This window comes from Lissotriton vulgaris, chromosome 12 (genome assembly GCF_964263255.1).
Source record: "Lissotriton vulgaris chromosome 12, aLisVul1.2, whole genome shotgun sequence".
Taxonomy (NCBI): domain Eukaryota; kingdom Metazoa; phylum Chordata; class Amphibia; order Caudata; family Salamandridae; genus Lissotriton; species Lissotriton vulgaris.
In genome coordinates, this window is record NC_141700.1 from 50,425,831 (window position 1) to 50,449,036 (window position 23,206).

General features: G+C 42.2%; 2 protein-coding genes across 2 annotated transcripts in view; one reads left to right on the forward strand and one right to left on the reverse strand.

Annotated features, from left to right (window-relative positions):
* Positions 1-5,312, forward strand: part of CIB3 (calcium and integrin binding family member 3) — a 48,114-nt gene extending 42,802 nt beyond the window's left edge. Inside the window, exons 4-6 of the mRNA XM_086946334.1 lie at positions 1,972-2,119; positions 3,433-3,628; positions 4,565-5,312. Of these exons, the coding sequence (XP_086802460.1) occupies positions 1,972-2,119; positions 3,433-3,628; positions 4,565-4,586 (366 nt within the window). The 3' untranslated portion in view covers positions 4,587-5,312. The remainder of the gene's footprint in view (positions 1-1,971; positions 2,120-3,432; positions 3,629-4,564) is intronic.
* Positions 5,313-6,418: 1,106 nt separating this feature from the next.
* The window catches only part of HSH2D (hematopoietic SH2 domain containing), a 31,628-nt gene continuing 14,840 nt past the window's right edge, over positions 6,419-23,206 (reverse strand). Inside the window, exons 4-6 of the mRNA XM_086947040.1 lie at positions 21,670-21,835; positions 17,839-18,159; positions 6,419-9,856 (exon numbers count right to left, since the gene is read on the reverse strand). Of these exons, the coding sequence (XP_086803166.1) occupies positions 9,269-9,856; positions 17,839-18,159; positions 21,670-21,835 (1,075 nt within the window). The 3' untranslated portion in view covers positions 6,419-9,268. The remainder of the gene's footprint in view (positions 9,857-17,838; positions 18,160-21,669; positions 21,836-23,206) is intronic.

Here is a 23,206-nt window from a genome sequence, read left to right on the forward strand (position 1 = left end):
ACATTGTCGCTTGCTTCTAATGCATCACTTTTGGGCTGTCATGTTTTTTTTATCTCACAAAGTGTTCTGCTGGAAACAGCAATGCAAATCATTTTATCACTTTTCAGCCGCGTGTTTGTCTGAGTTTCAATTCTATTTGTGGTAAAACTCGACCCCGCTCCATGTTTGGCTTCGACGCATTTACTTGACTAACTATTTGATGTTTTACTGGGAAAAAGGGTGGGAAGAACGCCCTAGCAAAGAAACAAAACAAAGCAAATACAGTCAGAGGTTAATCACGATCGTGACGTCATATGGGAGCGCCTTTGCTGGCAGCTAAGAGGAACCACCCAGTGACTGCAACTAGGCGAGCTAGAGATTAACATTCTTCCATAATTCCCTTTTGTGCATATTTAATAAACCTGTTCACGGCGAAACAGTTTTGCGACAGTGCCCAGATCTGGGTAACCCTTTTGCCTCTGCCAGCGTAGACTTGGAATCAAACCAGATACACCCATGACACACAACTGTCAAAGCAAGACACACTGGAATATTTATTCCTCTTCTGTGTATACATGTACTGATCTTTAATGTGTGAGGAAAGGTTACTCCATCTGCGGTGTGTGTATGAGGTAACGTGCTTCGCTGTTGGCCAAGCTGTACCTGCTCTGTGCGCATGCGAGGGAAGATTGCACTGCTGCCGATACCTTTGAAGTATGAGAGGGAAGCTTGCACCTCTGCTGATACCTTTGAAACGTAAGAGGGTAGCTTGCACCACTGCCGATACCTTTGAAGCGTGAGAGGGAAGCTTGCACCGCTGCCGATACCTTTAAAGCGCGAGAGGAAAGCTTGCACTGCTGCTGATACTTTTGAAGCGTAAGAGGGAAGCTTACACCGCTGCCGATACCTTTGAAGCGTGAGAGGGAAGCTTGCACCGCTGCCGATACCTTTAAAGCGCGAGAGGAAAGCTTGCACTGCGGCTGATACTTTTGAAGCGTAAGAGGGAAGCTTACACCGCTGCCGATACCTTTGAAGCGTGAGAGGGAAGCTTGCACCGCTGCCGATACCTTTAAAGCGTGAGAGGGAAGCTTGCACTGCTGCCAATACCTTTGAACCGTAAGAGGGAAGCTTACACTGCTGCCGATACATTTGAAGCATGAGAGGGAAGCTTGCACTGCTGCTGATACCTTTGAAGCGTAAGAGGGAAGCTTACACTGCTGCCAATACCTCTGATGCATGAGAGGGAAGTTTGCACCGCTGCAATACCTTTAAATCGTGAGAGGGAAGCTTGCACTGCTGCCAATACCTTTGAAGCATGAGAGGGAAGTTTGCACCGCTGCAATACCTTTAAATCGTGAGAGGGAAGCTTGCACAGCTGCTGCCTATGCTGTAGGTGTGCTGTTAGTGTTGGCTGAAAGACTGCCTCCTTGAAGGTAATATTTGATACATCGATGCACAAAAATCTTGGCATAGACCTGTTCCCTATATGAAGTCAGGTGAACCATCTTTCAGCAATACCCTTAAGTGCTAGAGAATTGTAATAAACTTTAAATAATATTTTAACACTTTAAGAAATGTAATTTTGCATTGCATTAGGCATTGTATTAGTCCTTTTTTTTGGTTGTCTAATAGCATCAATAGGTTTGCATAAGGTAAGGGGTTTTAATCTAATGTAGTTGGATAAAGTTTTTACTAAAGTAAAAATGTGATTTATTTTCAAAGAATGTACTATGTTTAAGGCATGAAAGCCAAGTGCTGTATGCCAAAGAATTTATTATCTTAACACCACATATATTTTCATTTTCCTTGAGGCATTCAAGCACATTTCATATTAACAAGAAGCACAACATGCACAAACAATATATTAGACAGACTGATACTGCTGAAATTAACACATAAGTGTGCAAAAAGACATACCTTACATATCACTTGGATTCTTGCTCGAGATGATGATTTGCCAAAAATAGGTCTTGTTTTCGATTGACTTTGTAGGACAACCCCTTCCGCCAGAGGATAGCGGAGGTCTTTTCCGAAGACGGAGATGGCAATATGACATTGGATGACTTTTTGGATATGTTTTCTGTGCTGAGTGAAATGGCGCCAAGGGATCTGAAAGCGTACTATGCCTTTAAGATTTATGGTGAGTAAGCAGGTGACACTCTTGTTAGCTAAGTATCAAGACTTTGCCCATAGACATGGCCCAACCAAAAATTAAGGTTGTACAGTAGATGAAAACTTGTTACAGAATGATAATCCACATCAATTTTTGTTACAGAATCTGTTCTCAGATGACCTGTGTGGATAGGTTCATATTTCACAATTTTTGGTCCAATGCACAAAGCCATTTGGGCACCTAAATTCAACATTTGTTGTGCAAGCGGCTTTGTTTATGAGCGCAAATTCACTTTTACAATTCACAAAATGCGTATTTAGCCTCCAAAATCTATGTACTCACCTTTAAAATTACAACAGTGTGTTAAATCTGCTCAGAAGAAGTGGGAATTCCGAGGCGCAAACGTCATGGAAATTTTGTCAACAGCCAAAAGCCTGTGAGATTGTCAGTATGCGCAAACGTTTTAAAGACGTATTCCCAATATGGCCATAGTTAAAGATTTACTCACCACAAAGACAGGAGAACATTCTTATCCATCATGAGAATGATGAGGGATTACCTCCTGTAAATATTTTGCAGTTGGGGGATTTTTTTTATAGCATTTATATTAGCATTTGCAGCGGCATACTTATACACCATGCACCACTCACATGTGTAACTGCTTATGCATGTGAATGTATTACTGGTCAGCCGCTTTTGTCATAGCTTCTTACAAGTACTTCTGGAATTTCTTTAACATCCCGAAACAAATCTGTAAATTTGCACCAAACCTGGATATTCCTGGGTGTAGATTTTAAACTATTTTAGTAAATTGGGCCCTATATATGTATAATACACTCTGTGAACTCCAGGGGCATTTACACCCTAGAGAATGGCTTGCCACTCCTCTGAGACTACAAAGGTTTTTCCTATATTGGTTCAATGGCAAATCACCTGCCTATTTTGGGTGCCTCACTGGTTGGGGGAGCATTTTCACTGAAAGTGATCCCGTCTTCATGTCAGGATGACCCACTCAGCTTTTATTTTCAATGAATACAACAATGGGTATTGATCTCAATGGCATGTTTGTAAAAGACATATTTCCTCTGCCTTGCTTGCACTCATCTTTCGCTTTCTACAATATTTTTGTTCATGTCCTGCTTAACCTTTAATTGTTTTTCAATTTTGTTTGCATTTGAATCGTGCTAGTTTTTAAATTGAACACATAAAGAAAGTGCTTCAAACAGGTGTAACGTCTGATTAACTTGAACAGGATACTCTACTATATCATGTGTAAAACCTATTAAAACGTATTAAATCATTGAGATGTTAACTAAACTAAATAATGCTTACTTTGTTAGATTTTAACAATGATGATTTTATCTGTAAATCCGACTTGGAGAAAACCCTCAACAAACTGACCCGAAACGAGTTAACCCCGGAAGAGGTGTGTCTTGTTTGTGAAAAAGTAATCGATGAAGCCGATGTGGACAACGATGGCAAACTCTCCCTAGAAGACTTCCAACACATGATTGTGCGAGCACCAGATTTTCTTAGGTAACTAAAATGCTCATATTTTTAGGATCGCTAAAGGGAGAATCACAGAATTTTTATCTGATGTAAAAGAGAAGGTTATGCTGGCCCATTACACATATATAGCAATCATAACAAAGTATGAACTTATTTTACGCCAAGGCAGTTATGATAATGGAGGAGCACTGCCCATGAATTCCCTCCCTGCTTTGGTAAATTAGTACTTGCTGCTCATGTACTCCTGCATCCCTGGTTATCTCAGCACCTATTCTTGTGCATTTTCTTGTTCCTCTCCATCTTGTCACAGACGACAGTAAGTATGGACATGAAAAGGGATGTGGAGGAGCAAGTTGTTCAGAGCGTCTGTGTTCCACTATTTGTAGAAATATAGAAAGAGAATGAGGCCTAAACGTGTCTGTTTAGTTTCAAACTGAATTAGAGCTTCCACGTGGGAGTGTTTTTGCTGAAATTTGACTATGTCGGTTTAGACGTAAGAAAATTATATGGGGGGGTATGGCTTGGTGGCACTGAAGGCCAATCAAATGGTTCAGATCAGTGCACCAATCCTTCAAAACAAAGAACAACAAAAGACCATGTGCAGAAACAAGTATTACACTTGCACTAGGCTAACACTAGAGCATTAACTATGTTGCCTCAATATCTAAAACTATGAAATCAACTTTTAAAATGGTCAAACAAGCAAACTGAAATCTTAATGTAATGGGAATAGTTTTAGAAAAATCTACCTTAAGTTAATAGACCTTGCTTTTAAGTAGATTGCTAAATTCGTCCATTAGAAATGTAAACGTTTGCCCAAAGCCCTCAAATGAATTCTGTATTCCTAAAGTATTGAAAGCGTATTGCCAATGTAAAAGATTTAAAGTGCCAGATTAATTGTTAAATTACTCAGTAACAAAAGCTTGTATTGATACAATTGTATACTCTTTTTCTCCCCAACAGTACTTTTCACATTCGGATTTGAGCCTCTGAGCCGAGGAGGGGACGTTTCAACATGATTTCTAAAGTCTGAATGAAAATCTCAGTCAAAAAATGGTTCCTTAATCCTTGAGATGGTCTACTGATGATCAAAGAGAAATGGGTCTACCAAAAAGGCTCAGTGCAGGCCAGATTGTCTCAGATCTTCAACATCCCTATGGTTCATCCATTCAGAAGAACTTGTAAAAGCATTTCCTTTAACTTTATGTGTTAAGCTTGAGTTGTCATAGGATGATTTTTTTCAAATTGATTAGGGACATTTTAAATGTTTTTCAAAAAATTGCAATATGGAAACATGTAGTGACTCGACTGGACACATTTTTGTAAACTTAAAATGTTGCTATGTAGACCTTATCAGTACCAAATGACACCGTTCGTTAATCGATATCACCGACACACAGAACAAGTATGAATAATTTTCATAATATTCTATTTTACTGTGTGCACTAGTTGTAAAGGAGGAAAGGATTAGATACCAAGGATGATATACATCATATTGGAAAAGGTTATTTGTTAAAGATACTCCTCTGTATACAAGGGGGAAATTGTAGATAATTTGTATCTGCTGTTAAACCTTGCCTACTGATTCTCTATTCAGTTCTATGTACATTCATTTTAAGAAAGTAAATGAGAAGTGTCTTTTACTACTTAAAATATACATTTCTTATTAAAACTTTGTTACACAAAATAAAATCTCGGTCCTCATACTTGCCAGTACCCCTCTCACAAACTTGCAACATATTTGAAATGGCTTACAGAGTCTGGAAGGTGGTACAGTAATGCATATTTTGGGAGTGCTACCAGTTAACTACATTGTGAATTAAAGTATTATGGAAAGATAACAGCAGAACAGGTAAATATGGCACTCACATTTTCACAGAGTTTCTAATTCAATATTAAGCTTTGAGTTTGTAATTTTGTTTGGTATGTGTTGTACCAAATATATTGTATTTTGACATGTAAGATTCCACGGTAAACTTTTCAAATGTAACAAGTAACATACAGAAACTGTTTAAAAAGGGAAACTGCAGGTGATGTGTGACTTACCCAATAAAATCATTACCTCATATTGTTCTGACGCTGACCAAAGAGATCATCAGTGAAACCGTACTAGCGGGAAGATAAGCTTTCTTATCCTGCCTGTTTGGTCCCTGAGTTGCCAACAGCCTGTTAGGAAAAGAGCTGAAATGAAGGCACAGGCAGCTGGGAATAAAGTAAAGCAACTACAAAAAGAGGAAATAATGCGATCTGAAGCCGTTATGCTCTTTCAGCGACAATAAACCTGAGATACATTAAACAAGGAAATACTGCTGGAAAATCAGTTTCTAAATAAAGACATGACGTAGAGAAACTATGGAACTTTCTGCTTGGTTGATCATTGACACATAGGGGTATTACTAAATAGGCGTGGTAAAACTGCGTAACTTAAATTCTGCTTGATGTAGTTACCCTAAAACTAAAATATCTCGATTATTAAAGACATATGCGCACATAACTTGAACGGGGGTGCACATCTTGCGATTTGTCACAAGTATAAATCCACAGCTGCTTTTCACAACATATGTATTTACGCTTGCAAAACATATGTTGTATGAAACATATGAATAAATTCGCTTACCAGGGTGGGGAGGGGACATTGAAGGATGAGAATGCCATGGAAAGTTTGTACGTCTATGGATACTTCCAAAGGTTCACAGCCCATTCCCATGCTGGAAACAGAATTTCCGTCAAGGGGTGAAGTTAACCTGTATACAATTCATGGAACAGCCCCAAAACTTGAGAGGGTATAAGGAAGAGATTTCTCAGTGGAGATAAATGTTTTCTGTGTAGAGCATTTTATTAAAAGTAGAAATGAACTACTGTGAGGTACATACAGCCACATACATTTAGACCATGTACATTTAGCCACGGGAAGATGCTTTTGCATGTAACTTGTAATCCCCAAAAGAATTTCTAAAATACTCCTGGAAACAAGCTACTCTTGCCGTTTCCCAATAGTACACCTGGAATTTTCAGTAGATCCAAAAAAGGCAGAAGTGTACTACAGACATAGGAATACATATAAAGGAGCAAATCTCTAACTTTTTAAGGAATCCGTAACTAAATGAGGGACAAAGTGTTATTGCTGGCAAGTAGGCCTCTGTTCTGAGGGGTGCCCGTCTACTATACAATATGTAATCTCAAAAGAAGAGGAGCGCATAGGTGCCCTCTCAAACCTTTCAGCAACTATTGACAATCGATAAGGGAGTCTGGTATAGATATAAGAAGAAAGGTGTGGAGGCCACACACGTTTCTCCTGAACACAGAATACCATTACAGAGTCTCTCCAAAATGGTAAAGTCATTACAAAGAAATGTTCAGGTAAATCAGTACAGCGGTCTTTAGTAATGAGGCTAAAAGTGGGTTATGTTAATTGAAGTTTAGGTCGGGTGAAGAGTTTGCTTGCAGTTAAAATGAGTGTATGGATTAGCAATAGGGATTGGGTAAGAGTACATTAGGACTAGGGTTACGGTGTGGTTTCAAATGAAGGTAAATTAAAGAATGACCAATAGGTGTAGGATTAGCATTAGGGTTTGGTTTAGAATTAGGGTGAAAGTCAAGGTATGGATTGGAGTGTTTTTTTAAAAAGTACATTAAGGTGTATATTCATTTTTAGGTAGGATTAAGGTTTTGGGCTTGAGTGAGTTTGGTCTACGGGTGAACAAAAAACATTTCTCCTTCAGAGGAATTTGTTGATTTAGGTTCTTGGCTACATACCAATTAATTTAAATAAACTCTTGGGAAGCTTTAATTAGGGTAGAATATTTGCAATGCATTTTCTGTGGTGCCTTCTCTATACTAACATAGACCCACACTGCCCACCTTTCTGATGGTCTCATGCCTTGTTGTTAATTGCTGTGGTACTTGTAGCATTTCCTATTGATGTAAGGACAGCCACCGCTTGTGTTTGTACATTGATACTTGCAGAAAAAATCACTTCATAGATGGCTAACGTAAATATGTATTTAGCGCTTCATATTCTAGTGAACATTTTAGTCCTCTTATTTACTTGTCAAACAAGGAGACCACCTGACATGAGGTCATTATGGACACCGCCTCCAGTCCTGAAACTTCCAAATATAATACATTAAATTCAGGTTTTTTAATCTGATAACTTCAAAGGAAGCAAAACAATACTACAAGTCCAGAATCAATTTGACTTTAAAACAAAAGCTAGGCCGGGAAACTTTATCTATAATGGCCTTGAGGGAGGTGCTCACCCTATTGTCCCATTAATAAGGTTGCCTGGCAGTCACCACCACATCCAGGAATTTAAAGTAAATTGAATTTATTGTGCCTGTTATTTTAATATGGAATCAATATTTTTGGTTGGAAATTCTTAAACGTGGTACTCTGAAGAGCCATTAACCTTTAGAGAAATCCTTTTATAAAGGAAGTTCCAATTGGCCAAGGAGGTGTTCTCGTCATCCGTCTCGCAATGAGACAAGGCATCACATTCAATAAATGAGTGATAAGAAAAGATCTCAATTATTCTAACTATATGTCAGTTTGACTAAATCCAGAACCACCTAAAGTGCATTGTGCTTAGTATGAGCGGCTTTTATTTATGACATTATAAATCTATGATGCATATATGTTGAAAATGTTTCTATACCCTAATGGTACATTTGCGGATGATTTTTTAATAGCTTTTTTGAAATCATAGAAAATGAAAGAAAACAATGAAATTCCTGTGCAGCCATCTTACAACAGCATATAGCGCAGTACAAGGCCTATAAGAAATCTTTTTTAGTTTGGTTTGCAGGACCCAATACAAGATAAGAGAAATTCTATATATTACAAGGCCCAATCGCATTAATACATTGAAAAAACATGAATTTCATCATCTGTAATATTCAATATTCTATTCAAGTAATTTTGAAGTGATTTAAGGTTGTTCAATGCCTAAATCCACAGTAGCAAAAATGCAAGTACATGGCATGAGCAAAACATATTTTGTAATGTGCAAAAGTATGAAGAAATATTTAGGAATCAAATCAACTTGAATGTAAACCACAAAAAATATGAGGGTTCGACAAGTCCTTAATCACTCCAGAATTCATAGATTTAAACTTTATGTTTTGTTCTCCCAGGACTACATGCTCCACTGCACAACATCACTGAACACACATGAACAAAAAATGTTGAAAATATTTAATACACAGAGTTGCATAATCAAGTTACTATATGAAATATTGGGACTTTGATTGGCCTGAATGTAATGCAATAAATATGAAGCATTATCTAATGTTTCAAAACATGTAAAAAATGTGTTTTAATGTAAGAAGCACTTCTATTATTTTCAAAACTACTGCAAACATTTTTTTCATATTTGTATCCATATAAATTAATATTGTGTATAGAGAAGCAATATCTAACTCAAAAACCATTTAAATTGTTTTTGGGAAACCGGCTTCAGCTAATAGTACAATTAAACATTTTTAAGACTCCAGGTTGAGATATCTTTTGTTAGACAAACCGCAAATGATAACATTTACATTTTGAAATCCTGGTAGTAGGAACAACATTCTACAAGTTAATTTGATAGAAACACCAAGTGCAATCTCTTAAATTACCATCTAGACTAGGAATAATGTTTCATATGTGCCTTACTCAGTTTACAAATTCCTAGAATCCGGGTGCAAATGGTGGGGGCCTTTTATACTGGTAGATGAGAGAAGGATCATTGACAGTGGCTTCCTTTTCCCCCCTTGAATTCAATGTGGATATATTTTGTGAACCTGTCGGGTGATTGGACACAAATGGCGACGGACTAGTTCCAAATGTTGGTGAGTTTTTTTGATGAGATGTTACATTGCATTTTTGTCCAGTAGCTGGCCCTGAGCAGACGTTCCCGGCAGTAGTTTTTGGGTAAGATGTTTCCACGCCCATTTTGTTCATTACCCCAGCAAGCTTGGGACTGAGTGGAATTTTAAAATTGTTCATAGCTGTGACCTTGTTTTCCAAGGCTGGGAGAACCTTATTTTTAAACTCCTTGGCAGGGTTCAGCAGTTTATCAATGTGCCAGTTATTTTTCCCAATATTGTCACTGCTAGCTTTTGGCAAAATGTCTGTCTCTTTCCATTTCTGGACTTCACCGGATGAAGAATGCTTGGGAGGTAACTTTTCAGAGTTTGTATCAGTGAGGAGCGAATCAGAACTTGCGGAATTCGTCATTTTATTTTTCCAAGGGTACAAGCCAGACATAATGGAAGTCTACAAAATAAAAGAATAAAAAATGCATATTAAACACTGGAAAGTTTGATAATTATTTTTGTCTACTAAGTGAAGTGCACAAGCCATTGTGTATCAAAACATTTTCCTTCAAAAAGTTTGTGTTAAACAAAAACAAAAATGGGTTAAAGATTTTACAAAGTTTTAAGTTAAAAACACACACTACTTCTGTTGCCGTAGTGCACATGTGAACGTTTTGGAAAAGTTGGGGCTATAAAGCGCTTTACAAAGTACAGTAAATTTTCAACCTCAGCTTGTAAAATTAAAGATATAATTTGAATCCCCACCTCCAGAAAAATACTCCTTAAGACATCCTTCACAAATACTGTATGAAAGACAGATGAGACATGTATACTTATATTCTTACACCCAGGGCGCCATTACTAGCTGCCTGCAGTGGTTTCCTTACATGTGAAAAATGTTCTAAGGTAAATATGAGAGGTCCGTGTTTGCAGGCCTGAAATGACCATGTCTGGTAACACCAGACTCTGTTTTACTGGACGTGTACCACACCCCATAAAACCACAACTGGAGGGGGGGGTGCGTGCAGAGACCCACCTCCGTCACCACTGGATGGGGCGCACAATGCAAACCCCGCCATGACAGGCTGTAATGGCCACAGACGGCCTATCCTGTTCCATGCCTTCCCCCCTCTCCTGACCCACACCGACCCCCTTCCGGTCATTTACTGTCTGCTTGGAGCATGTGGTAGATGGCATAGGTAAAAAGAGCCTATAATGACCCCGCAATTGTGGGCGTGGTAGGTTATTCCCTAATCAAGGGAGTTTAACTTGTGGCCTCTAGTAAACTCAGGGTTACTAGAAGATAACAGCATACTGTTGGAGTAAATGTCTACTTTTTTAGGAATTTTCAATGCATTTCAGAAGTATTCCTGTAATTCACTGACTGCAGTACAGACCATGATGTAGTTGCATGTGTAAAGAGTTCCGCATACTGAAGAATTACCGATGCATATCTCCACAAATAATGTAAAATTTAGCAGTCCTATGTAAGCGTCATTCCAAGTATACTCTAGGTCTTAATATAGTGCTCAGAAGTTTCTTGGGAGGGAAAGCCTTGAAAAAGGGGTCAGTAGGATCCCTATAATTTAGAGATATGAAGTTTAAGCTTGCTTTGTTGGTCCTGATCCCATTGAAAATACCCCGCTGTGGCTAAGAGTACAGAATTCCCATGGTCTGGAACGTTCCACAGAAAATAAATCCATCCTAATTTTCACCCATGATTCCTCTCCGCTCTCCCTTGCAACCTTCTGCACTCACACCTCAACCACTTCTATTTCCTCCTTACTTTCTAATTAAATTTGATGCTAACCAATAAATGCACACCCGAATTTTACATGTCCACCGCCCTCATAATATTCAGGGCAAGATTTTACACTGAATTTCTCTAGGGGACTGATTTACGAAACAATGGCGCAGCGCAACAACCGAAGTTACTATGATGCATTGCATTGGAAATGAGTAGCTGAAATCCAGGTTTACTAAATGTACACTGTTGCTGCTTCTGACCCTGCCCTGTTGTTCATCAAGGGTGCCTAGCGCAACGCGCACACCTTTGCACTGCAGCACAAAAGCGTTTGTGCTGTCTGGCATAGGTTTTGTACTGAAGAGTACCCTTCCTGCACAAACTCCTACACCTGGACATTTTGTAAAACAGTTCACACATTGGATGAGTGCTGTGCACTGCAATGTGTTAAATGTAAGAAGGAATACAAACATTTGATTCTTTGCTCCCGCCTCAAGTAGGCGTTGTCTTTTGACGCAGAGCCAAGTCTGACAACATTAGCAGATACAGCTTTACTTCACAAGCCATGGGTATTTGCCCTGGAACTCCTAAGCACCACCCGCTGGATTTCCCTTGACACACGAGTGCAAAGTAATCTTTGTACTACAATAAGGGCACTTTCCCAGAGCACAAAAAAATGTGCAGCAAAGTAAATACCATATCAAGACTTTGTGGCTTTTTGCATAACTTTGTGGTGGTGCACAATCTCGATAAATCTGCCTCTGAGTTATTTTACCTAGTGTTTGTTTTTTAGGCGTTACCTTCGGTGGCTAAAATGTCCATTCATAAGTGATAATTAGCTTATTCTTAGCTTGTGTGTGTGATTTAATTTTGGGATAAGGAGCCTTATAAAAGGGCTGCAGGCAGTGCTTAATTTGAGCCGGTGGTGACTTTATAGAAGATCGAAACAACAGTTTATTACTAATATAAAATATATTAAAATGACTAATAGGTCCTCCCGAGCCATTTTTAGGTTTCGGCTGGCCGAAGGCTGCGCACTGCGCAGCTTTTCGGCGCAGGCGAAATCTTCTGTTAGTACAGAGTGGGCTTGGGATTACGCCCTCTGTTCCATTGGCTAGTGCCATAAATGGAGGCTAGCCATTGGAACAAAGATCTGTCCGTCATGGCCGGACCAGATTCGTGGGCGTTCCCGCGATTTTTTCCCTCTCCGCCTCTGCGATGTCGTCATCGCGGAGGTGGGCGGAGTTTCGTTTTTTTTTTCTGGGTTTGTTTTTGTCATTCCATGCCGACCACGGCCGACGGAGGAAGCCCAGGTGAGTGCTTGTTAAACCATGGTCAGGACTTTCTGACTCTCAACCTTCGCCATGTTCTGTGCCGTACACCACAGAAAGATTATTGTATTTAAATGTTTAGGGTGTTTGGAGCGCCAATCTTCATCTAGGCTCCTCAAATCGTGTACCGCCGTGTCACTCATTCGAGGAGTGTTTAACTCATCAACTTAAAACATTACACGTCCGTGCATACGAAAGAAAGAAATGTTAGCAAAATTGTCTCCGTCTGTTTGTGAATTGTACTGACAAATGAAGAAAAACAAAAATATGCACTAATTGTTAAGGTCATCCATCCACTCTGAATTTTATCCGACTGCATGCCCTCGAAGCCCCGCCCCCCTCCCGAGACGTGGCATCGAAGTAACAGTATGCTGCGTGGCTTTCGCTCGCAAGGACTTGTTTACAATACGCACGGCCGGCAACACTGCGCGTTCTTAATGATGTTACAGTATTTTAATATCAGCCCCTCAGAAGCTGAAGTAGTCCCAACGAGGACCGCGGCATGTAACCGTTTTCTAATTACAAGTGTGAGTGTCAATTAATTAATTTAGCTAATTATCCACTTCTTGAACACCATGCACCAAAGAACTGTAAAAGACAGGCATATGGCGATAGATCGCGAGCAAGAACACGGCGTGTGTCTATTCATCCAGTCGACTGGCAAAACCCGCGCGCTCAGCCAGCGCGCCAGAACGCCCCAGATAAATAGGTTTAGTCAGTATAATAGCTGAGGGGATACAGCTGCCGGGAGCCTTAATTACAGCATTATGCTAATCGTCTCTGAAAAACATCAAAACCCATCCTTTTAACTTTTGTTTGTAAGCATACCCACAGGTCAAGCATATAAACATTTTTAATTGCGATCTGTGTTCCAAAAGAGAGCCCCCACCCCCTTTTTGAGCTGCGTATTGGACACCCCTGAAAACATCGCTCATTGTTGGAATGCTGATGTAAACTGCAAGCCCGCTGTAAGCAGCTTAATTCACACAGTAGTGAAAAAAGACAGGGGTGAAGGTTAAGCCGTCTTTCTGGGTATTTTTTTTTGTTCCTTGTGTTGCTGCGCAGCACAGTATTAAAAAAAAGAGAGAGAGATTGTAGAAACAATGCACCAGGATGGGAGAAGGGCAGGGCGGATGACACAGGTCTGTGTGCTGCCAAGGTTAACTCCAGGCTTTGCTTCAAATGCACTGTTCCTTCTGAATGGAAGAAAGTTAGGCAGGTGAGAATGGGCACGCACTGCGGCGCATGTGAAATATGCATCATTTCAAGTATTGTTAATGTGCAGAAGTGTACTCTTTAATGTAGCATACTTCTGTAGATCAAATTGCTGCTGGGCCATTTTCGTAGTCTGACCTTGAGCCGAAAACGAATGAAATACTCCAACAAGGGGACAGAAGTGCTGTGACCGCAATATTGGGCCAAGTAGCACACTCAACAGGATGCTGTACCTGATTAGAGGTCGAATTAGTAGAAAAAGAACAGAGTAGGGAGTGCAGAGTAGGGAGTGCAGAGTAGGGAGTGCAGAGTGACTAGGGAGTGCAGAGTGACTAGGGAGTGCAGAGTAGAGAGTGCAGAGTGACTAGGGAGTGCAGAGTAGAGAGTGCAGAGGGACTAGGGAGTGCAGAGTAGAGAGTGCAGAGTGTGAGTGCAGAGTGCAAAGTGAGTGTGCAGAGTAGAGAGTGCAGAGTAGAGAGTGCAGAGTAGAGAGTAGAGAGTGCAGAGTAGAGAGTGCAGAGTAGAGAGTGACTAGGGAGTGCAGAGTGTGAGTGACTAGGGATTGCAGAGTAGAGAGTGCAGAGTGAGAGTGCAGAGTGCAAAGTGAGTGCAGAGTAGAGAGTGCAGAGTGAGTAGATAGTGCAGAGTAGAGAGTGCAGAGTGAGTAGAGAGTGCAGAGTAGAGAGTGCAGAGTAGAGAGTGCAGAGTAGAGAGTGCAGAGTAGAGAGTGCAGAGTAGAGAGTGCAGAGTAGAGAGAGTGCAGAGTAGAGAGAGTGCAGAGTAGAGAGAGTGCAGAGTAGAGAGTGTGCAGAGTAGAGAGTGTGCAGAGTAGAGAGTGCAGAGTTGAGAGTGTGCAGAGTAGAGAGTGTGCAGAGTAGAGAGTGTGCAGAGTGTGAGTGCAAAGTGCAAAGTGAGTGTGCAGAGTAGAGAGAGTAGAGAGTGCAGAGTAGAGAGTGCAGAGTAGAGTGCAGAGTAGAGAGTGACTAGGGAGTGCAGAGTGTGAGTGACTAGGGAGTGCAGAGTAGAGAATGCAGAGTGTGAGTGCAGAGTGCAAATTGAGTGCAGAGTAGAGAGTGCAGAGTGGAGAGTGCAGAGTGAGTAGAGAGTGCAGAGTAGAGAGTGCAGAGTAGAGAGTGCAGAGTAGAGAGTGCAGAGTAGAGAGTGCAGAGTAGAGAGTGCAGAGTAGAGAGTGCAGAGTAGAGAGTGCAGAGTAGAAAGTGCAGAGTAGAGAGTGCAGAGTAGAGAGTGCAGAGTAGAGGGTGCAGAGTAGAGGGTGCAGAGCAGAGGGTGCAGAGCAGAGGGTGTGCAGAGTAGAGGGTGTGCAGAGTAGAGGGTGTGCAGAGTAGAGGGTGTGCAGAGTAGAGGGTGTGCAGAGTAGAGAGTGCAGAGTAGAGAGTGCAGAGTGTGAGTGCAGAGTGTGAGTGCAGAGTGTGAGTGCAGAGTGTGAGTGCAGAGTGCAGAGTAGAGTGTGCAGAGTAGAGAGTGTGCAGAGTAGAGAGTGTGCAGAGTAGAGAGTGTGCAGAGTAGAGAGTGTGCAGAGTAGAGAGTGCAGAGTAGAGAGTGCAGAGTAGAGAGTGCAGAGTAGAGAGTGCAGAGTAGAGTGCAGAGTAGAGAGTGACTAGGGAGTGCAGAGTGTGAGTGACTAGGGAGTGCAGAGTAGAGAGTGCAGAGTGTGAGTGCAGAGTGCAAATTGAGTGCAGAGTAGAGAGTGCAGAGTGGAGAGTGCAGAGTAAGTAGAGAGTGCAGAGTAGAGAGTGCAGAGTAGAGAGTGCAGAGTAGAGAGAGTAGAGAGTGCAGAGTAGAGAGTGCAGAGTAGAGAGTGCAGAGTAGAGGGTGCAGAGCAGAGGGTGTGCAGAGTAGAGGGTGTGCAGAGTAGAGGGTGTGAAGAGTAGAGGGTGTGCAGAGTAGAGGGTGTGCAGAGTAGAGGGTGTGCAGAGTAGAGGGTGTGCAGAGTAGAGAGTGCAGAGTAGAGAGTGCAGAGTAGAGAGTGCAGAGTGACTAGGGAGTGCAGAGTAGAGAGTGCAGAGTGTGAGTGCAGAGTGTGAGTGCAGAGTGCAAAGTGAGAGTGCAGAGTAGAGAGTGCAGAGTAGAGAGTGCAGAGTAGAGAGTGCAGAGTAGAGAGTGCAGAGTAGAGAGTGTGCAGAGTAGAGAGTGTGCAGAGTAGAGAGTGTGCAGAGTAGAGAGTGTGCAGAGTAGAGAGTGCAGAGTAGAGAGTGCAGAGTAGTGAGTGCAGAGTAGTGAGTGCAGTGTAGTGAGTGCAGAGTAGAGGGTGTGCAGAGTAGAGAGTGCAGAGTAGAGGGTGTGCAGAGTAGAGGGTGTGCAGAGTAGAGGGTGTGCAGAGTAGAGGGTGTGCAGAGTAGAGTGCAGAGTAGAGAGTGCAGGGTAGAGAGTGCAGAGTGACTAGGGAGTGCAGAGTAGAGAGTGCAGAGTGTGAGTGCAGAGTGTGAGTGCAGAGTGCAAAGTGCAAAGTGCAAAGTGAGTGTGCAGAGTAGAGAGTGCAGAGTAGAGAGTGCAGAGTAGAGAGTGCAGAGTGACTAGGGAGTGCAGAGTGACTAGGGAGTGCAGAGTGACTAGGGAGTGCAGAGTGACTAGGGAGTGCAGAGTGACTAGGGAGTGCAGAGTGACTAGGGAGTGCAGAGTGACTAGGGAGTGCAGAGTGACTAGGGAGTGCAGAGTGACTAGGGAGTGCAGAGTGACTAGGGAGTGCTAGGGACTGCAGAGTGACTAGGGAGTGCTAGGGACTGCAGAGTGACTAGGGAGTGCTAGGGACTGCAGAGTGACTAGGGAGTGCTAGGGACTGCATAGTGACTAGGGAGTGCTAGGGACTGCATAGTGACTAGGGAGTGCTAGGGACTGCAGAGTGACTAGGGAGTGCTAGGGACTGCAGAGTGACTGCTAGGGAGTGCAGAGTGACTGCAAAGTGACTGCTAGGGAGTGCTAGGGAGTGCAGAGTGACTGCAAAGTGACTGGTAGGGAGTGCTAGGGAGTGCAGAGTGACTGCAAAGTGACTGCAGAGATTAAGCTAATGGCAATGTAAATGACAATGCCATTTATTTATCTGTTTTCAAAACCAACACATAAATACAAATTTTGTCATTTACAATGCCAATAGCTCTAACTTTTCCAAAGGCGAAACCATTGCATTGTAAATGCTTGTTATAGCTTTGTGGGCCTGGTATAATCTAATTGTCATTGGCAGCGCTGGCAGGGGCAGTGGGGGGAGCAAGGTGTCGTGTCCTCCTAAAGAGGGCCCTGGCGCTCATTTTTTTTTTTTTTACCAATTAAGCATGGTCTTCAGAGCTATAATAAGGATTATCACAAGACTTTTATCACTTCTGTTCCACACGGACAGCGAAGGATTTTTTCCCATTTGTCTTTTTTTCTCGCCACACTACTAAAGATAGTGGTGCATTGTGTGTCTGGAAAAAATATGGATTATTTTATGTGCAGCCTTAAAAAACCAGACTCAAAAAGTATGTGCACAATTTTACTGGTACAGAGTATAGGAGAGACATTAACTCGATTAAAGACGTAAAATAATAGCATGTTCCGTATGCTATCAAAAGCTTTTGCAACAAACAGCTCAAAACACAGATGTAAACTTCTGAATATCATAATTTCCCAATAGGCAAATTATGTTCACCACTTTCTAGTTTGATTCGGAATTTAGAGGTAACTGCGTTATAACTATAAACCTGCATTGACAAAGCAAAAAGGTTTGACATTCACACTCGAAAACCGACAAAAGCAATACGGAAATGCTTGCTGCAGTTCAAAACAATTAAAAAAGAATTGCTTTGTGTATACCAAGCACGGATAAAATGGGGAATTAAATGTGTGATTACCGCGTGTACTTTTCAGATGAAAAATAGTTTTTCATACATTTCAATGGAGGTGAATGATACACTCAAACAGCCAATGGAAAGAAGGTGAAACTAAAACACTCCTGTGGGCAGGTCTAAAAAGTGACTGACAATGCCTCAAGCCAATGGCATTAGGATCCAATGCAGAAGAAGCCAATGGCTTAGCGTATGCAGAGAATACAATATGTTCACCATGAATTGAGCAATGGCCATTCATGTTAAACCTAAAATGAACAAATTAAGATATATATGTGTATGTATATATATGATTTATAAACCCAGTACTTACTGAATCTTGTGCAGAAGCATTCGACTTCATTTCCTCTGCAAGAGAAGGGTACAGTTGGTTGGTTCCTGTATTTTGTGGTAGGGGAGGTAAGGGACATAATTTCTTGGAAGATGGCTCGGGATGTTTTGTTCTGGGTGGGATAGGGGGTCGATTACTGTCTGGAAGGTTCCTTTGTGGAAGTGTTGGTGGGATGTTCCATCCAATATTTTGCACCTGTGGTTGATGGGATGGAACCCCGGGCTTATGTGGAATCGGATCAGTCTTTATCTCAGCTTTATTAAACTCAAACAAGTCTTCGTAATCTTTCTGTGTTGCACTTTTCTGGAAAGGAATGGAACAGCTGTTATAAATTATTCAACTTATTGGATTCCCAGCTTTTATTTAGGTACAGTCAATAGATATTCTGATATTTCCAGGCCTGTCAGCTGCCTTCAACACAGTCAACCATCTATCCCTCATCCACATCCTGAAGTTTCGAACTGGATTGACCGACGTTGTCCTTCACTGGTTACCCTCCTACCTTTCCAGCCTACACCAGTTCGCGTTCATGGGCACCTCAAGATCCTTAAATATCCTCACCTTCAGACTCCCCGGGATCTTTCCTCCTCCACATGGAGCACATTGGGTCTCTACTCACAGGCGACAGGATCTACATTCACCAATATGCAGATGATGATGATGATGTGCAATTCTACCAGAACGCTTCCTCTGCTTGAGACACACAACACAGCTTGAATACTGACTGTATCTCATCCAGACCTGGATGTCCTGTGCCTGCCTCAGGAACTGCCCCGCCACCTCCAAAAACACAAAAGCCCATACAAAAAAAACCTCCCACAATAGCCCAAATAAAAACAACCCCTCCTTCCAAAATAAAACAAGCAGTACATGGATTACACATTATGTTAATTAAATAAAACTAAATTGTACTTCGGCGAGCTCCGCGTCCTCCTTGCGGTCCTTACAAAGACTGTGGAACTAAGAACCCACTCTAACCAATCCAGACGTTGCTCTCATGCTGCTTGAGAGCAGCGCCAGGATTGGATGGAGTGGGTTGGCCTAACGCTCCTTCAGGCCCTAGAGGCCTCTACTTGATCTCCACCCAGATGTCTAAGACAGCTGGGTGGAGAGCTTCAAAGGGAGCATGTCACTTTGGCTGGCGCATGGCCGCTGACCAAACTGACATGCGCCCTTTGAAGTGTGCGGCCAGCACTATTCCAGTCCTCCTGCTGCCAATCGGCAGCAGAGGACACGTCCTCCTGGCTCAAAGGCCGTCTGGCGACAGTGGTGCGCCATGGTGAAAAATGAAATGGCAGTGAAATGATTCGTGAAATAATTTTGATTGCCATTTTATTTTTGACACTTCGCGCTGCTCGTGGGGGTAAGGGTGACACTACCCACCCACATAAAGAAACTGCTGCTGATCTGCCCAAAATGCAACCCAACAAAGACAGAATTCCTGTTATTTTCCAAAAACGACAAATATGATACAGTGGAAACCTGGCTCAACGACATGAACCTGGTCTCCTTTGAGCCCCCGACTCTCACTGAATGCCATGTCACTTGGATTAACCCTGGACTCTAACCGTACCTTCAAGGAACATATTGCCAAAAAAATATCATAAGACTGCCCAGTAGCAGCGCTCCCTTCTAAAGAAAATAAAACAGTTTCCCCAGAGTGACTTCACAGCTTTTTTTTCAAACCCTCATACTCTTAAATATGGCTGGTGGTAACACTCTCAGTACCTTACTTTGTAAAATAATAAGACCCAGGGCCCTGACCAAGAATCCACTGCAGCTTGCGCCACCTGTTGCCCCCGTCATCGGTGCCAATAACGGTACCAAAACATCTACTAACCATCTCTCTTGCTGCACGTGCGACAGTCACATTATTCCAGGTTTCCAAAGCTAAAGGAATGGCTCAAAGGCAGGTGTTCGTATTTCTAATGTATATTGTATTCATAAACAACTATTGTTCTGCTTATCCCTAAATTTGATGAACAGCGCCACCATGTGGCAGAGTGTCATAAGTGTAGTAATGACAACTACGAGCTGGTGCCGAGCACCAGAAACCACCAGCTCAAATTAAACACGGTACGCTCTGCTCCATGACCTCCCTGACTTCACACTGGTTCCCCCTCCAGGGCACCCTGAATGCCGCAGTATCGCCTCCATCATGATGGAAGTCCATTGACTCCCCTGCTGACCCACACCATCTTCAAAACCAGCTGCATCATCTACAAAGCCATCACAACCGAACCCTCAATTATTTTGCATAGAAGTTCACCATCTCTGGTGGTTCTCTTCAGACCCGCAACAGGACACCATCACACTGGAGAAGCGCACAAAAGAAAAAACAAGGAAATAGGCCTTTTACATTCCCAGGGCAAGCCAATACTGCTCCCGTACCAGCCTCAGCGTTGACTCCCTAGATGTTTGTGGTGATCCACTGAGATAAATGACTAATCCACCAGGATTGAGAGACATTGATAATGAGTTTTGGATTAATGGCAGGCTTGAAAGACATTCACTTGAATTAAATGGGCTGCAATGAACCTAAATAGGAACCACTTATAATGTCAGTAGTTACTTTACAATATGCTAGGATTCCAACCTTCATGGACCATCTTTGTGCAATCCACAACATATGGTGTTAAAACTCGTGCACTGCTAGTGCAATGGCACATAAGACACATTCCAAACATAGATTCTCAACCATTTTTTTTACAAGTGATTTCCCAGTCAATCATGAACACATTCGCTGCTATTGATCAGCCTTCACCTAGGAACATTGGAGGGCTGGTTTTAAGTCCACACTAAGAGGCATACAAACAGTAGGAGCTAGATCGCTCTTATCGGCAGCAAAGGCGGCCTTATTGCCAAGCAGGAGGGATGAGTATATGGCATATTTGTTTGGGGTGTCAGAAATCCTTGTACCTAGCCGGTCTCTTATAATGGGCTCAATTTACAAAGACCCTACGCACTCGTGGTGGCCACCAAGTCGTGGCTGGGGTCCCACACTCGTGGTATGGGTCCCGCACTCGTGGGAGGACCTCCGCACCTCAGACTCCTACTGCGGAGGTCCAACCACAAGTGCGGACCCCCCCTCGCGACTACAGCGGGGCCTCTCCTCTGCCACAAAAGCGGAAGCCCTTTGGGAATCGCCCCCCATGGCTGTTCCATTACATCGCTGTCTTAATGTATTTAATTCTAGGTCCAATGTATCAGACACAACTTTAAATCAAGGCGCTTTTCATTTATTTCTTTTCTTTTCTACCTCGCCAATATGTTGTCTTTCAGCCATTTTTATGTACAACATGGAATTCTGAGATTTGCTGTTGTCAATGAAAAGAAAATAAGCGGCTGTGACACACAGGGTGTTTGCACCTGGTGCAAGAAGCCAGCAAATATTTTTCCACTTAGGGTCTGCCATGCCTTGCATGGTGGACAAAGGAAGGCAGTATAAGCATTGGAAGCCATTTTCTAACTGGGCAGGTTTCTGGCACACTGCCCTTGGTGGCTCTGTGATGGATGGACCACCAGTAGATGGTCTCCAACATTAGGGACCACCGTTGCACCATCATCAGGAACCTTCCGAGACTGCCAGGATGGTAGAAACCACAGATTTACACCTCTTCACACATCCCACCAAACCCTAGATGTTTCCCTACATTTTTGGCCTGAATGTTTTTCCAGTCTTCATTTTGACCTGGTACCCTGGAAAAAAGGGAGAGTTCTTGAGGTGATGCTGATACGAAGGTAACTCGAATGTATATCCCAGACAGTTACCCGCTCAGGTGGATAGGGAAAGACAATTCGTAAGGCGCTCACCTGTCCACATGGTTGCGTTAGTACTTCATTGTATGGGCTAATTGGGTTTCGTTGGTGGAACTGGACTAGATCCTCTAGTGTTTTGTGAATATCCGGTGCTCCCACAACTTCAAACCGTCCATCGTCTAGGACGTCGATCTTAAAGTGCCGGCAGCGGTCAAGGGCACTAGAAGAGAAAACAAAACAATTGATGCATCCTGAATGTCAGACCCTCATGCAAAATTGATGCAATCTTTACTTCCCTTTCGTGATAATTCTTTTATCATCATTGTTTATCTGTTGACGAAGCCTTCACAACAAAAAAAAACCTATAACAATAGAATAATAACTAAGGGCCACATGTATTATAACATTTGCATTCGCGAAAGGTGCAAATCTGTAATTTTGGCCATTTGCAAATGCAAAATAGCCTTTAAAGATGTATGAAAGGCTTTGGAGTTGCAATTTTAGGTAATTGTAAAAATGGCGATTACCTAAAATTGTGACTACAAATTGGGAATTGCAATTTGCGATTCCCTTACCACATGTACCAAGCATTTTCTGAATGCAAAAAGGGCAGTTTGGAAAATGCTATTATCCTCAACTACCAACCAATGGTAACCATGTGCAAATTTAGAAAAATAAACAAAAATGCATTTTTCACAGTGCCATGTAGCACACACATGTCCATAGGGCATGCGTGCGCTTTACATGTGCACATTTTATTTGGGGGGGGGGTGCTTTAGGTGGACCTTACCAACCCCCCTACCCCCCAGCACCCTTTGACTTTCGATTACCTAATTTGTGATTACCAATTAGGTAATCGCAAATTGGCTAGTGCAAAACCATTTGCACCTATAGGCCTTTAGGTCCACAGGAACGAAGGGAGCAATATTACTTAATAGCGATTAGCTATTTAGCGAATGGCTATTTAGTAATATTAAGGAATCGCTAGATATTTGGCGATTCCTTACATACGTAGCATTTTGCGAATACCAAAATAAGCGATTCTGTAAAAATGGCTATTTGGAAATTGCAAAATTCTTTTTGATACACGTGGCCCCATGTATGTTGACAATATAAAATATTGGAAATAAAAATACAACTCGCTAACATAAGAGCATACAAATCTTCGAGGAGGAAAAGTGACACACAGTGTATCGCTCAACAAACAGATACACAAAATATTGCACATAAGAAGCCTTATAAAGGATCCTTTCCTGAAGAAACAAATATCTTTCACCAAAGAGGAGATCTTCAAAATGAACTAGGAAGCAGCAGCATACTGACAGGCACACAGTGTTGCACGTCGCACGCATGTGTATGCGTCAACAGTGCTCAGAAACGTGAACGGATGAGAGTCCGCAGAAGCCACGGGTGGTGGTTGCTCCCACTGGCTCTCCCTTCAGTGACCCTGGCACTGCCCTGGTATCCCAGGCCTAAGGGCTTCTGGAGGCCCACGAATGGCAGCTGGTGCCATTAAATGACCACTACTGTAAAACTGATAATGCTAGGACACTTTTCTTTGCCACCTACCTTGCTAATAGCACCTCTCACA